The sequence below is a fragment of the Bidens hawaiensis genome, unplaced genomic scaffold (assembly GCF_021521415.1).
Source record: "Bidens hawaiensis isolate Kalapana, Puna unplaced genomic scaffold, B.hawaiensis_p1.1 tig00033892_1, whole genome shotgun sequence".
Taxonomy (NCBI): Eukaryota; Viridiplantae; Streptophyta; class Magnoliopsida; order Asterales; family Asteraceae; genus Bidens; species Bidens hawaiensis.
The window spans coordinates 155,676-170,252 of record NW_027495846.1 but is presented as its reverse complement, the minus strand read 5'-3'; the positions used below and the strand labels follow the sequence as shown (position 1 = coordinate 170,252).

At 34.4% G+C, this 14,577-nt stretch overlaps 2 protein-coding genes across 2 annotated transcripts; both read left to right on the top strand.

Moving 5' to 3' along the window:
• The first annotated feature begins 1,025 nt into the window (after positions 1–1,025).
• Positions 1,026–4,957, top strand: LOC143585581 (nudix hydrolase 13, mitochondrial-like). The gene is made up of 6 exons (XM_077067339.1): positions 1,026–1,215; positions 1,320–1,409; positions 3,606–3,702; positions 3,796–3,879; positions 4,248–4,397; positions 4,537–4,957. The coding sequence occupies exons 2-6, from the start codon at positions 1,339–1,341 to the stop codon at positions 4,780–4,782; spliced, it is 648 nt and encodes a 215-aa protein (XP_076923454.1). The 5' UTR covers positions 1,026–1,215; positions 1,320–1,338; the 3' UTR covers positions 4,783–4,957.
• A 2,454-nt stretch (positions 4,958–7,411) lies between these two features.
• LOC143585570 (ATP-dependent DNA helicase At3g02060, chloroplastic-like) lies at positions 7,412–14,292 on the top strand. The gene is made up of 13 exons (XM_077067329.1): positions 7,412–8,079; positions 8,518–8,743; positions 8,817–9,062; positions 9,358–9,492; positions 9,602–9,726; positions 10,136–10,275; positions 10,389–10,459; positions 10,539–10,700; positions 10,857–10,943; positions 11,837–12,010; positions 12,114–12,158; positions 12,247–12,603; positions 13,670–14,292. The coding sequence occupies exons 1-13, from the start codon at positions 7,439–7,441 to the stop codon at positions 13,769–13,771; spliced, it is 2,511 nt and encodes an 836-aa protein (XP_076923444.1). The 5' UTR covers positions 7,412–7,438; the 3' UTR covers positions 13,772–14,292.
• The last annotated feature ends 285 nt before the right edge of the window (positions 14,293–14,577 follow it).

Sequence of the window (14,577 nt, the reverse complement as noted above, 5' to 3'; positions counted from 1 at the left end):
ATAGGTAGCGGCTGACACAGAGCAGGCGTGTCGTGCACTCTTCCTCTTCTGCCAACAACAGGCTAGGCACGTGGTATGGCAGGAGTTGGTGGGTAGGCGGCGGCTATTGGTCACAGTGCTGTGGCGTGCTGTCTGCCATGCTGCTGTCAGCGAGCTGTCGCATTCTTGGTCAGATCTTTTGTCTGTACCTCGTCAGGTATCACACAAAAGATCCTCCATCATACGGACTGGCTCATTTAGGCGGGAGTTTTCCCCCTCCCGCCTTTGCTCATTCCTTCAGGTGACACTGGGGAGAGTTAAGTGCCTAGTGCGTGTAGCCATGCTGCGCGGGTGGCCTTCCCTCATGGCTTGTATCCGAGGCTGCGGGAACAGGCGGAGTCCTTCACCATGGGAGGCATTTCCTGCGGGACCAGCTTGCATACTGCGCGTAAGGACGTCACTTCTCTGAGCATGGTTGGTCCTGCGGATCCAGTTGGTCTCTGCGCAGACGTCCCTGTTTAAGGTGAGTCTTGCGGGTCCAACTGGGCTCTGCTGGGACCTACCTCTTCAGATTGCAAACCACATAGTTAAAGGTGTATGTTTATTGATATGAATAATCTGAGCACTGTTACAAACATCCAGACTATTTATAGAGACAATACAACATCTACAATCGTACTATTATTCCTAATAGTCAACCACGTGCAAGGACTCTCCTTTCCCAGCTGTGACCGTTATTCCTCGTACGATCTTCCTTCTTGTCTTTAGCAAGTATATGTTTTCCTTGTTTTTTTAGCGATACTCCGACATGCGTTTAGAACTGCAGATGCTATTTATGAAGTGTTACCCCTACAATACACGAGTCAAATTCTAGTATCGGATTCTACAATTTACTTAAACCGTCCATAAACATGAATTGATTTTAGTACATCACTTTTATATATTATACCAAAGAAATGCCTTTTATCGAATCATATTCAAGATACTATATACATACATATATACATCCTATATAACTACTACTAGTATGTAACAGATGGTCCATATCTCGTGTTTTCTCAAACTTTAACGGTCCCCTTGGAATCCATCTCTTCATACGAAACCCGTTTCTTCTTCATCTTCACACTTATAATAATAATAATAATAATAATAACTTCTTCCATGAAACCGATTCCACCACTCAGTTTTTTAATCTCCATGGTTAACTAACGCCATTCGAAGCCTCTCGCAATTTCGGTATGTAATTATTATTATGTAATGTTTTTCTAACCTGAATTCATTTCACAATCATTATTATTATTATTATAAACTAACCGATTTTGCTTCTGATGATTTTGAAGAATTAATCGGATATCAATCATGTCAGCAATTGTGGCCAGAACCGGTCGTCATCTTCAGCGTTACGATAACAAACTCCGTCTTGTGTCAGGGTAATTTCAAGCCCTAATTATTATTAATTTGTTTGTAATGTTTTTCTGTTTTAGCATTGTTACATCACATTTTGCCCTAATTGTATTATCCGATGCTTAATTTGCCGATTTCGGCATCCAATTTAACTGATGTTTGCCGGTTATGGTTAATTTGGGGGATCCTGGTTTGATTTTATGTTTTTTGAATTAGTATTACTGTTATATCCAAATAAGGTAGATTAAGTACTATTGGTAATTTGACATTGTGCAGAATCAGATTAATCAGAATTAACATGACAGACAAGGTAACGGGATGCTGGAGATAGTATTAGTGTAATTAAATGAACAAACAAACAAACACACGTAGATAGTAAAATTTCACTCGTAGTAGGGGTGTGCGCAGTTCGGTTCGGTTATTATCCTCAGCCGAATTAAGCGATCGCTTTTTGGTTAATCGGTTCGGTTTATTCGGCCAGTTTGTCGGTTTTTGGTTTGGTTCGGTTAATTTCGGTTGATAACCAAAATCAAACTTGGGCTAAAATTTTTTGCTTAGAAATACATGAAATGAAGGTATAAATACATGAAAAGGTGGTAAAAAAACATGAAATGGAGGTATAAAAGCTAGAAATATATGAAAATATGAATGTTTCCGTTCAGTTCGGTTAAATTTGGTTAACCAAGGGTACTGAAAAAAAAAGTTAACCGATTTTTGGTTAAGTATTTTGTTTCGATTTGGGCTGTTTTGCCGGTTTCAATTAACAGTTTAGTTATTATTCACCCCTAACTAATAGCAAGCTTTTGAAAGGGTGCGTGAAGGGTAGGATGGGGGGAAGCCTTTCCATTATCCAAAACTGTTCATATGGTCCACAAATAATGAATTATAATAACTTTTAAGAGGTAATGCCAAACACCCTCAAATTTTCTACTAGTGGTTACTAGGATATCTACAAGGAAACCATGGGCCACTTGCTTCTTATCTTTCCCCACTAGGGGCCTACAGCCTACTTTGAATAATAAAAAGTTATTAACATATGTGGATATAACTGGAGTTAAAAAGAGATTTTGCTAGAGAATAGGACAAAACATGTTAAATTTTAATTTCATGTTTTTGTTAATTTAGACAAGCAAACAAGTAAGCTTAGGTGTCTGTAATTATTTATTATGACCATTAACAGCATGGGAATATGAGATATTATATGCCTTGTTTGCTAAATTATTGTTACTTTTATTGGGGAGTAGCTTCCTTGATATGTTATCCTCCCATGTACCCTGTGGGCACACACACGTACACACACACGGGCCTGCTTCGATTATTGGGGCAAGAAGAATCGACTATATTAAATTTTTGGGGTCGGATGAGTTAATTATAATAAGTTTTTGGGGGCAAGAAGAATCAAGTATAATAAATTATTGGGGCATGAAGAATTGAAATAATAAATTCTTGACTTATGTGGATAATTATAGCAAAAAGGAGTTTTTGGTCTAGAATAGGACAAACCATGAATATTTTTAACTTAGAAATTGTTCGCTTATGCAAGCAATCAAACAAGAAAGTTTAGGTATCTTTAATTTTTTAATGATGGACAATAATAGCTTGGAAAATGATATCTTAATCTTGTTTGTTGAGTGTCTCGCAACTTTTTGAGGGAGTACTTTCTAAGATGTTGCACTGTGTAGATATGTTATTATAGTTTGTATATGGAACTGTTTACTTTATACCCGGCTCACTTTAAACTTTTTAAGGTTTTATGTTGAATTTACAAAATCAAAAGTGATGGATCTTTTAGTAGATGGTATGAATATAATTTAAATTAATATCCAGTAAATTACACTGTATTTTTTTTAATTTCAAATCCTTTCACGCCTTTTTCTTGTTGTAATTTTGATGTAATCTGTTATATTTAAGTTGTATTTTAATTTTTAACGGTCAAACTAGTAAAATAAATAAAGCAGGTCAAGCAAGTTGAATGATTTAGAAGCCAATAAATTCTTAATTCTTTACAGAATACAGCCTCTCAGATTGCTTTATATAAGAAATTTGGGTCATCATGTTAGCTAGAGTTTTCTTATAATCATGCTGAATATATTGGTTATGTAGGAAGTTACAGTCTTACAGAAATAAATGCAAATAGTGGTTTTACCATCGTCATTTTTCTTTGAGAGACCATATTCTATTTTTCAGTTAATGCATGCTTAATATTAACATTGATACAACAGGTGTATTCCATACCGACTGGTCAAAACTGAAGACCAGGAGAAAATAGAACTACTGATGGTATCTTCACCAAACCGTGATGACATGGTTTTCCCGAAGGTAAATTTTTTCTCGTTATATCTGATGTGGCTACTTTTGATTTAATGGGTAACAATAAATTAATAATCTGACATGAATATTATTAATTCTCAGGGTGGATGGGAGAGTGATGAGACTGTTGAAGAAGCTGCATGTCGTGAAGCTTTAGAGGAAGCCGGAGTAAGAGGAGTTCTTAAGGTAGGTTGATTGTGCTGCGTTTTAATTATTGCTAGTGTGGCAATACTAGTTACTAATGTGTGCAATCAGGTAGGTTGATTGTGCTGCGTTGATCAATTTACTTTAAACGTTTGGATAAATATATCCGAATCTGATTATTTAGGGGTCAAATATTTATCTAAGAGTAGAATAAAATTACCTATATAGCCTTCTTATACTCCAGATTTACAAACTTTTCTCTTTTCTTTCCAAAAATGTCATATTCTGTCATTTAAAATCTTTAATTTTCTGGAATATGATTATCTGATATTTAGAAGGTAAAACTTACACCTTTAAGTATTACATAATCTTTTTTTTTAAACGCACTTAGGCAGTCGTTTGATGTGTAGGGAAATGCACTTGGAGTGTGGGAATTTAGAAGTAAGAGTAAACAAGAAGCTTGTAGCGAGGAAGGGGGATGCAAGGGATACATGTTTGTATTAGAAGTCACAGAAGAGCTTGAAGCCTGGCCCGAACAAAATAACCGCAGCAGAAAATGGGTAAGTATCATGTAACAACCCGGTCCCACGCTTATACAAGATTAAAAGCTTGAACAACTTATAAGAAAACCCTTGATTGTAGGCTTTTACAAATAGTTTGAAAAAGAAAAAACGATTCACGTTTGTATCTTGTTACCAGGTGGTGATGGAAGAAGCATTTGTGTTGTGTCGGTACGAGTGGATGCGTGATGCACTAAAAGAATTTGAAAAAGTGATGGAAAAAGGAAAAAACGAGAGTAAACATGAAATGGTTGTAGAAATCAAGGTAGACAAGGCTGTAAAACAAGAAGGTGAAGATTGTCAATTAATGTCCACAAATTGCCATGTTAATGGGCCTCTGATGGCTACCTATGGCGTCATGCTTCCGGCAAGCATTTTATTTTAGTTTGTGTGCACCCGATGCTTGTAAAAAACTTTGCATCTATCTTTGTTATAAGCGGGCTAGAAAAACCGCTAGTCGAATCTCTTACTGTTTCTATTGCACATACTTTTAGGGATGTGTAGTCCATTAGACTGCAAGATTATCATGATGTGTATGGCAGAAATTTGTGATTGAATTTCTAATCAAAGTTGTATAGTTTAGAATGCAATGCACAATAACATGTGTCTATGCACTCCTTGTTCATTTCTTTGGCATTTTGTGTAAGGGTGTTTAGGGTAAGGTTTTGCTGGTTCTAATGAAAGTTTTGGGCCAAACCGCTAACGTCTGTTTGGAAAAAGAAAAAAAAAAGACAAACCAAACGAGCTTATATAAAGTTTTGGGCCAAACCGCTACATTTTTATTGGTTGTTTAGCGGTTTAGACAATTGTTTTTATAATTTCCAAAAACATACTTATATATAAAGTTTTTGAAAATAAAGATTTTCATGAATAAAATTTTTATACATACCTTTGTATTTCTATTTTTTTATACTTTCCGAAAACATACTTTTATATTAAATTTTGAAAATAAAGATTTTCATGAATACAATATTTATACATAACTTTGTATTTCTGACATGTAAAGTAGTAAAAAATAATAACACTTGTTAACTATATATTTAAATCGTCTTATAATAGATTCTCATACACTAGTGTTTGGCTTTCAGTATGTGTTCTATAGATGTAGATAAATGCCCATAAATGGTGTAGATTCAATTTTCTTAATTTTCCTGTTCATTATGGTTGTTTTGATTTTTCTTTTCCTTGTATGTTCGGACTTCTTGCTACTGGCTAGAAGTTCCCTTTTGTTCAATTGTTCTTAATACATTGGTCTTTCAAAAAACAAATAAATATAAGTTATACATTTATGTTCCCTTTAAAGTCTAAACTAGAAGCCAGTTTAACCAATTAGTAGACAACTTTAGTTTGGGCTCATGCTCGAAGCTAAACAAACTCTCATCTTGTTTTTAACGTGTTTAAATTTGAGTTCGACTTTAACTAGTAAAAAATACGAGCCAACTCGTTTATATTAACATTTATATTCAGTATTTAAGTAAAAATAAGTAATGAAATTAATATCGGGGCGGTCTCTGATAGGCTCATGGTGGGCTTATTTATAAATGGAATTAACTTGTAAGTTTATAAAAGTTGGGCTTAATTTAAATGAGTCAAACATAAGAGCCCCATTAGAGAGAGCAAGCCTACTTTGACTTGTTTACAAACCCAAGCAAGCCTGGGTTGTTAACAAGAGAAAATTTCATATATATCATCTCAGAAGTTTAAAATTATGTGTTTCATTTTGAAAAATTGTAATATTATATTTAACATGGTAGATTGTTTTTTTTTAAAATAACTTTTTCAATATGTAAGTATTATCTTATTTACAAGAATATTAAATAACAGATTATGTAACTTGTGAATCTCTTTTTCATATATAACAAAGTGAGATCCAATTTATATTTTAGCAAAGTAAAACATATTGACTCAATGTTTTTTTTTTTGGTTAAATAGAAAGCCGTAAATAACTTATTTAATCCTTATGTGATATAGAATTTACATGTATCAATAATAGAACAACTTTTTTTGACAAATTGTTTTTAGTATGTCAAATTATAGCTGACAAAGCAAAGATTATTCATTAAAACAACTTAATTAAAAAAAACTCACAAATCTTTTTTTATTGTCAAAAGCAATCACTCATCATCATAATTCTACACTTCTTTCCTCCATATAAAAGATTATTAGAGCATCATCAATAAAAAAGTTTTTATTTACAACAACAAACCTTCATAAACTTTTACATAAGTTTTGCATCATTTTTCAAACTTTTCTTAAAAACCCTTTTTTTTATAATAAACTTTTATAAATCTTATTTAAAAAAAAATATTATAATTGTATATATATGCATGAGACTATGAGAGAGAGAGAAGGGACGGCTCCACTTTGCAAGTTTGTATTTACAAATCTCACTTCCACAAACTTGCTTCACTTCACAACGAAAGAAGTTTCACCCCTAGTTCATTCTTTTACCACATCGACCTCGGGCCGTATAGTATGTTGTAGATGCTCCTATATGATGTTTTTGGGTACACACTTGTTCCACCAAAATATCATCTCTCTCCTTTTTCCTCCCTCACAAACTCATTCATGGATATTTTTCCTCAAGAATCCACACAAGTCTCTTCTCCACCTAACCATCTCCCTCTTTTAATAACTCTTAAGAATCTTAGTAAACCAGTGTGTAAATTACATGTAAGGATTGTTTTTAACAACGAAAATAAAATATTAAAAATATTACTACAAATTTAACCGGATGAATAATCGAGTAATAATTAATAGTTTGAATTATTAAAATATAATTTCTTCCTTAAAATAAACAATACACATTTGGTAGAGTTCAAATGGAAACTGGGCTTATAAAATATCATACTCTAGATTATATCTAAAAAAAATATCTTCTTCTGCGACTCGTATTTTTGTGATTTCCATTAATCCATTTATTATTTATTTATTTATTAAAAAAAACCAGTAACAAAAATATAATTATTATTTATTAATGATAAGAAGCTGAAAACAAACACCTTCTTCTTCTTCTTCTTCCACACTGGTCTACTCCGGCCATGTCACCTACTCTTATCATCAAACCCCTACCTTTCTCTCTACTGCCACGTCATCCTTTCCCATTCCGGTTACGTACAATTCGAATTCACCGGAATCCAACCACATCTATAACCGCTTTCAGCGCCATCGCCACCGGTCCAGACCGGATTACCCGGTTCGATAGCCACGACTCCGATTCCGACCTCATTTCCACCTTCAACGACAGAGTATTAACCGAACACTTCGCCAAACGGAATTCCGGTCGCTACAAACCGGACCTTGAACCGGATTCGGAATCCAGTTCCGGTTCAGTAACGGATGAGGAAGTTGATAAGTATATACAGCTTGTTAAACAGCAGCAGCAGAGAGGACTGCGTGAGTTGAAACGAGGTCGTTTACGTAATAATACTAATACTAGTGGTGGTGGTAATGGTAACGGTAACGCTGACGTGGCGTTTAGTTATAAAGTGGATCCGTTTACTCTTGAGGAAGGGGATTATGTTGTGCATAAGAAAGTCGGAATAGGTCGGTTTATGTCGATTCGGCCGAGCATTCCTGAAGGCTCTCTTACGCCGATTGATTATGTTTATATTCAGTATGCTGATGGAGTTGCTAAGCTTCCGGTTAAGCAGGCGTCCAAGTTCCTTTATCGATATAATCTGTACGTTATTATGCGTGTTATTATTATTATTAGCATTTCTTCATATTCGAATAGGTTAATGTTACGCGTTTTGATAGTTGTTTGTGTTAAGTCGGGCAAATTGGTACCTGTTTAGACACAATAAGACCTGTTTAGCAAAAAAAGTACACTATGCGGTTTTATGTTTGTTTAAAAATAATAAAAATTAGGAGGCGAGGTTCATCATTTCTCCTCTTGATACATAAACATATAACTGTCATGCTCAAACCACCAAACGAGTCGTTTTCTTGTTTGATACTTGTGTTAATGGCGTGGTCAATTTGTTAAACATGATAAGACATAATTTGCCAGTGGCAGAAGGACCTGCCAACTCGTTACAATTGTAATGGGATTATTGTAACTAGTATTTGAGTTGTTGGCGTATAAAGTGTTTATTGATCATGTGTTATGAGTTTGCAGTCCAAATGAAAGCGGAGCGCCTCGAGGATTGGGGAGATTGAAGGATACGAGTGTGTGGGAGAAGAGGAAGATTAAAGGGAAGGTTGCAATTCAGAGAATGGTGGTTGATTTGATGGAGGTTTATTTAAATAGATTAAGATTAAAAAGGCCTCCATACCCTAAGAATCCCGCCATGGCTGAATTCGCTTCTCAGTTTCCTTATGAGCCCACTCCTGATCAAAAACAGGTTTTTTTTTATCTTATTGTTGTTGGAGAATGTGGAATGTAGTAGCCTTTACTGATCAGTCTCATGGTTGCAGGCGTTTATTGATGTTGAAAAGGATTTAACTGAGAGAGAAACTCCGATGGATAGGTTGATTTGCGGAGATGTTGGATTTGGGAAGACGGAAGTTGCTCAACGAGCTCTTTTTTATGTGGTTTCGTCTGGGAAGCAAGCTATGGTGTTAGCACCGACCATTGTTTTAGCTAAACAGCATTTTAGTGTTATTTCTGAGAGGTTTTCCAAATACCCTAACATTAGGGTTGGGCTTATGAGCAGATTTCAGGTGAAAATAACCTTCTCTATTAATTATTAAATGAAAGTGTTAACTATTATTATATAAATAATATTATTATAGTAACCATCCAAATCTTTGAATAAAAAACTAGACTTTAACAACCTTCAGCCCATGTGACTTGTTACCTTTTTAGCTAGATTTTTTTAATTAACATATTTGACCGTTTTGAGTTAAGATACAACCCAAATCGACCCATTCAATCTTAAATGGGTCAAAATTGTCACATGTAGTCACCATACTAGAATAACACATCACTATGTATCTAACAATATACATAATGCAGACCAGGTCAGAGAGAGAGGAGTATTTCCATTTGATCCAAAATGGTGAGCTGGATATTATTATTGGAACTCATTCTCTTCTTGGTAGCCGAGTCACATACGATAAATTAGGTCTTTTAATAGTTGATGAAGAACAGGTTTGCTTCCTTTGCCATTTGATCTTTTGATAATTAATACTAAGAATCTCTGAATGCTATTTTGGGATGATGAAATTAAATGTAAATAATTTGTGTGTTTGCTTTATAGAGGTTTGGTGTCAAACAGAAGGAGATGATTGCTTCATTGAAAACTTCACTTGATGTTCTTACTCTTTCTGCAACACCTATTCCAAGGACCCTCTATTTGGCATTAACTGGATTTCGTGATTGCAGGTAATACAATAATACATGTTGATATTTAAGTTTAAAAACATTGCAATCTCATTTGTTGGAATATTTTTATATAAACTTGAAAGTCTTTTCAAGTGTTCATGCTCGATAAAGGAAGACCGGGATCATTGTGATCTCCAGGTCGATCCTGGGGGCGTCCGGGTTTTACCACCGGTGGGCCTTCGGGCGGGTAGGTTTTCCACGGAACTGGAGATAACTTGGGGGCGCTTAAGGGTTCTGTATGCCTGGGTTGGGCCAGCTGGTGATGACCTTTTGCCATTGGGTCACCCCGTACGGAGTACCTAGGCAATTATCTGTCGTTCAAAATAAAAAATAATTTAGCTTGTGAAACAAATAAACATTAAATCTGTGAGGAATAATTAGCCCTTTCTTCTCATTGTGATTCTGTCAGTTTGATCACAACACCGCCTCCTCAAAGAGTTCCTATAAAAACCCACCTTTCAGAATATAGTGAGGAAAAGGTTATAGCAGCAATCAAATATGAGCTGGACCGTGGGGGTCAGGTTTTCTATGTTTTGCCACGTATACAAGGTAACATCTCTGAAACTTGTATTTATGTACACTCTTATAGACGTATATACACATTTATTGATATATGGTGTCTTGGTAATCTAGTTAAGCCCAATGTGTATTACCTTATATAGGTCTTGAAGAGGTGATGTCATTTCTCGAGAAAACTTTTCCAGATCTTGAAATTGCCCTTGCTCATGGACAAGTAAATATTTTTCTGTTATGTATAAGCACCCAGTTTTTAAAACCTGTTTTTGCTTAACATAATGATATCTTTTGTGCAGTTATATTCAAAACGGTTAGAGAAAACCATGGCAAGATTTGTAGATGGAGAAATTAAGATTTTAGTTTCCACAAACATAGTAGAGAGCGGGCTCGACATTCAAAATGCTAACACAATCATCATCCAAGACTTTCAGCTATTTGGGCTTGCGCAGCTGTATCAGGTTTGTTTCTGCCATCTGCTTGCTAAATATAAACCATACCAAACGTTGACCAATGCGTTCTTTGATGCATATCACCTTCTAAGTTGCTTTTTTTGAAATATTATATTATTAGCGACACAATATATATTTCTCTAATAATTTTCTTGTTTGGTGTAGTTACGTGGAAGGGTGGGAAGGTCGAATAAGGAGGCACATGCTCATTTATTCTACCCTAATAAGTTGTTGCTGTCTCCAGCAGCACAGGTATGTAGTCTTACACTCTAATGTTACACCCAAATTTCAACCAGCTTTAAAAAAAAAAGATTCAATAATTTATGATACTAAATTAGGAATCTTTATACCCGTTTCTATGTGTGATTAGTTAGGGACATACACCATGCCTAATGTTTTACAAAATCAGAGTAATTAAGGAATTGTGTTGTGTTAAAAACTGGTTTAACTAATTCAGGATTTGTAAAGTATGATTATGCTATCTATGAGCAAGTCTTCCAAACGGTCCAAACTATATAGCACAAGAATAGGTAAACACAAGGAAAACAATGATAAGTAAAACATTATGTATTATTTTCCAATTCAACATTTTTTTGACATTTGATCATTTCAAGCTTCATTGCCCGATGGGTGGATGTTCTTTCCATCTAATTACCTAATTCTGTACTATACATAGCATATCACATTCATGTGCAACTATTTCTACATCAATATTCATTAACTAACCTCCATATGTCTATATAACAGTTGAGTGAAATGTCCAAAAATGTTGCACATATAATACTCTCTTATAGCACATAATTCGAATACAGTTTGGCGTATTACGTATTAACTATAATAACTAATTGGTATATAAAGCTATATAATTAGGTGACCGGGTACCTTATTTGATTACTGACTTCTAGCATAGGTTCTTTTATGTTGATATTAAAAGTATGTTTCCTAAAGTAAAAAGCAATTAAAAGTACGTTCCTTTTACTTGCAATGGTTTTTCTGCATTTTATGAACTCTGTAAGACCCAAATTTGAATAGGTTTTGTTTCTGCATAGATCTGAGAAAGATATTTTTTTTACTTACTACAAAAGTAAATAACGCATGACTATAAAGGTGATCTTGTAATAAATGTTTTGGAATAAATGCTACAGAAAAGGCTAGAAGCTCTTGAAGAATGTGGTGATCTTGGTCAAGGTTTGCAACTTGCAGAAAGAGACATGACTATAAGAGGTTTTGGTAATATTTTTGGTGTGCAACAAACAGGGGATATCGGCAATGTAGGCATTGATTTATTCTTTGAAATGCTTTTTGAGAGTTTATCCACGGTACTCTTATTATCATTTTCCGTTCTTTAAATGGTTCTATGGGTTAATATTAACTTTTTTCCAGTAAAATTAATTGCAAAATCATGCTCTTTTAATAAACCAGGTTGATGTGCATCGAGCACGTCCAGTTCCTTACAAATCTGTCAAGGTATGTGTTACTTATACTTATGAGTTACAATAGATTGTAATATGGTTTTTTAAATATCATATTTAAGACAATAATGTTATACAAACAGCTTGAGTTGGATATGAATCCTCGTCTGTCATCGGAGTACATAAATAATTTGGACAATCCCATAGAAATAATTAAAGGTGCAGAAAAAGCTGCAGCAAAAGACACGTGTAGTTTGGTACAATTTACAGTGGATTTAAGGAGACAGTATGGGAAAGAGCCCTATGCCATGGAAGTTTTATTGAAAAAACTTTATGTGAAAAGAATGGCAGCAGATATTGGGATTACCAGAATCTATATTTCGGGGAAAACAGTAGTAATGATGACAAACATGAGTGAGCAAGTTTTCAAGATGATAAGAGACGCCATGCTGTCAGATGTTCACCGGAATATGCTTGTGTTTGAAGGAGACGAGATTAAGGTACAAGAAAAAAACTTATCTTTTCTAGTTAATCTAGTAGGGGATACTGTCAAAAGGTAGCAATGCCTTTTCACTTATGTTCCATTTTAGTTGGTCTACTTTGATTTGGTTGATTTTAGTCATTGAAGTCTTAGAAAATGTTCCATATTGGCCATTTTGAAAAAATAATATTATGACCATAATACCCTTGAAATGTTGCCCTTATGTTGCCATAAGTATTTATAACTTTACGGGTACTTTGGTGAATATAATTTTAATGAAGATGATTAAAATGGAACACTTTTCTTTTCATAACTTCAGTGACTAAAAGGACGAGACATACAATACAATGACTAAAACAACACAAGACTGAAAGTATGTTGCTATTTTCTGGCATTACCCCTCAAACTAGTTTAGAAATTAGAAAAAAATTCGACCTGTTTAATAAGAATGTGTGGATTCAGGTTTTGCTTTGTCTAATACCGTCAGACTGGTAAAATAAAAACGGGCTAAGTTTTCAAGAAAATGAAGTGTACTCTTCACTTTTTACCTGAATGTGGAATGTATTTTTTAATAATTTAAAGCAGTATGGTTACAAAATTTTACCAGAATATGCAGCTTGTAACATTTAATGCAAGATACTTCACATTCTTTTACCATTTAATGCAACAAATTGCATACTTGATACCTTGGGAAAAAAAGGTAAGCGATTTGCCCAAACACGATTTAGAACGCATGTAACATATATTGTTAAAACATTAACAACACATTGCTTTTCTTGCCGTTTGCACAACAAAAAACTTACCTTTAAATGGAAACAGGTCAAAAGTAATCTCCCCAACCCATTTTTGTTCAAAAATCTAAATTATTTCTGAAAAGTAATATCTTTTTGACTCTAATTGTTTATAGAAATTTTAACAGAACTTAAGACAAAACAGTTTCGGGCAAACATGACCCGACCTGGGCCTTTTAAATTGGTATAAGATTTACCCGTTTTGACTTTTGATCTGTTCCCTAACCCCTGTCCGCCCGTTGTTCCACCTATACTTGTTTGCATTCCAAATCTGATTAAATGGATGTGTTGCAGGCGGAATTACTGATAGATTTACCAAAAGATCAGCTTCTTACTTGGATATTCCAGTTGTTAGCTGAACTTCACTCTGCACTACCCGCCCTTATTAGATACTAATTATTATAGCACCCCTCTAACCATATGCTCACCAGAAGCAATCAAAATTTATTATATGTGATGCATAAAGCAAGCAGCTCGGTATGAAACCTAACCTAATCGAATCTACCAGAACCAAACCAAACCTAGCCGTTTAGTCATGCGGTTTAATTGTTTAAACCTGAACCCAAACAATGCACTGATGCTGCATATCCTGGTAGGGTGCATGCACGTTTTTGGAGTTGGCCTGTGCCCTTTCTGTAAATCATCAATCAGTTCAACGAACCAACTGGGATGAGTGCAGAGTGCAGACGACACACGTATAGTTCATGTTGATGGTGAATTAGTATACATGAATGTATATATAGTGATTAGCTCAACTACTGGGTTATTGTAATTATTAATCATAGATTTGATTTATATTTATTTATTATGGAATTTTTCAATCTCTTTTTATATTATTGGTAGATAATATGCAAAATGTGTTTATTTGTATTCTCATATAATGTTTTTGACTATTGTTGAAATGGTCAAAAGTGCATGCAAGCTTAGCTAGGTGGATATTTAACCAGTAACAATCACATGCTTTTAGATAACTTCAAACTTAATTCTGTAGCTAATAACATAAAGAGAAGTTATCCGCAAATGACTCCAAATCAAAGGCGTGTCTTTGTTCAAAAGTAATGATTTATTACTTGTGTTAGATAAATATAGCTAACAAGTTTATTATTGAAAACATTGAGTATTATTAAAACTAAACAAGAATTAATGGTATATGTAGAGAAAGTATAAATGCAGCTAATTTTATTTAAAATAAACACAATTTC

Coding starts and splice junctions, on each gene's coding strand:
- LOC143585581 (XM_077067339.1), top strand. CDS start 1,339: ATGTCAGCAATTGTGGCCAGAACCGGTCGTCATCTTCAGCGTTACGAT. Junction 1,410..3,605: donor AAACTCCGTCTTGTGTCAGG/GTAATTTCAAGC, acceptor TTGATACAACAG/GTGTATTCCATACCGACTGG. Junction 3,703..3,795: donor ATGACATGGTTTTCCCGAAG/GTAAATTTTTTC, acceptor ATTAATTCTCAG/GGTGGATGGGAGAGTGATGA.
- LOC143585570 (XM_077067329.1), top strand. CDS start 7,439: ATGTCACCTACTCTTATCATCAAACCCCTACCTTTCTCTCTACTGCCA. Junction 9,727..10,135: donor ACTGGATTTCGTGATTGCAG/GTAATACAATAA, acceptor TGATTCTGTCAG/TTTGATCACAACACCGCCTC. Junction 10,460..10,538: donor TTGCCCTTGCTCATGGACAA/GTAAATATTTTT, acceptor TCTTTTGTGCAG/TTATATTCAAAACGGTTAGA.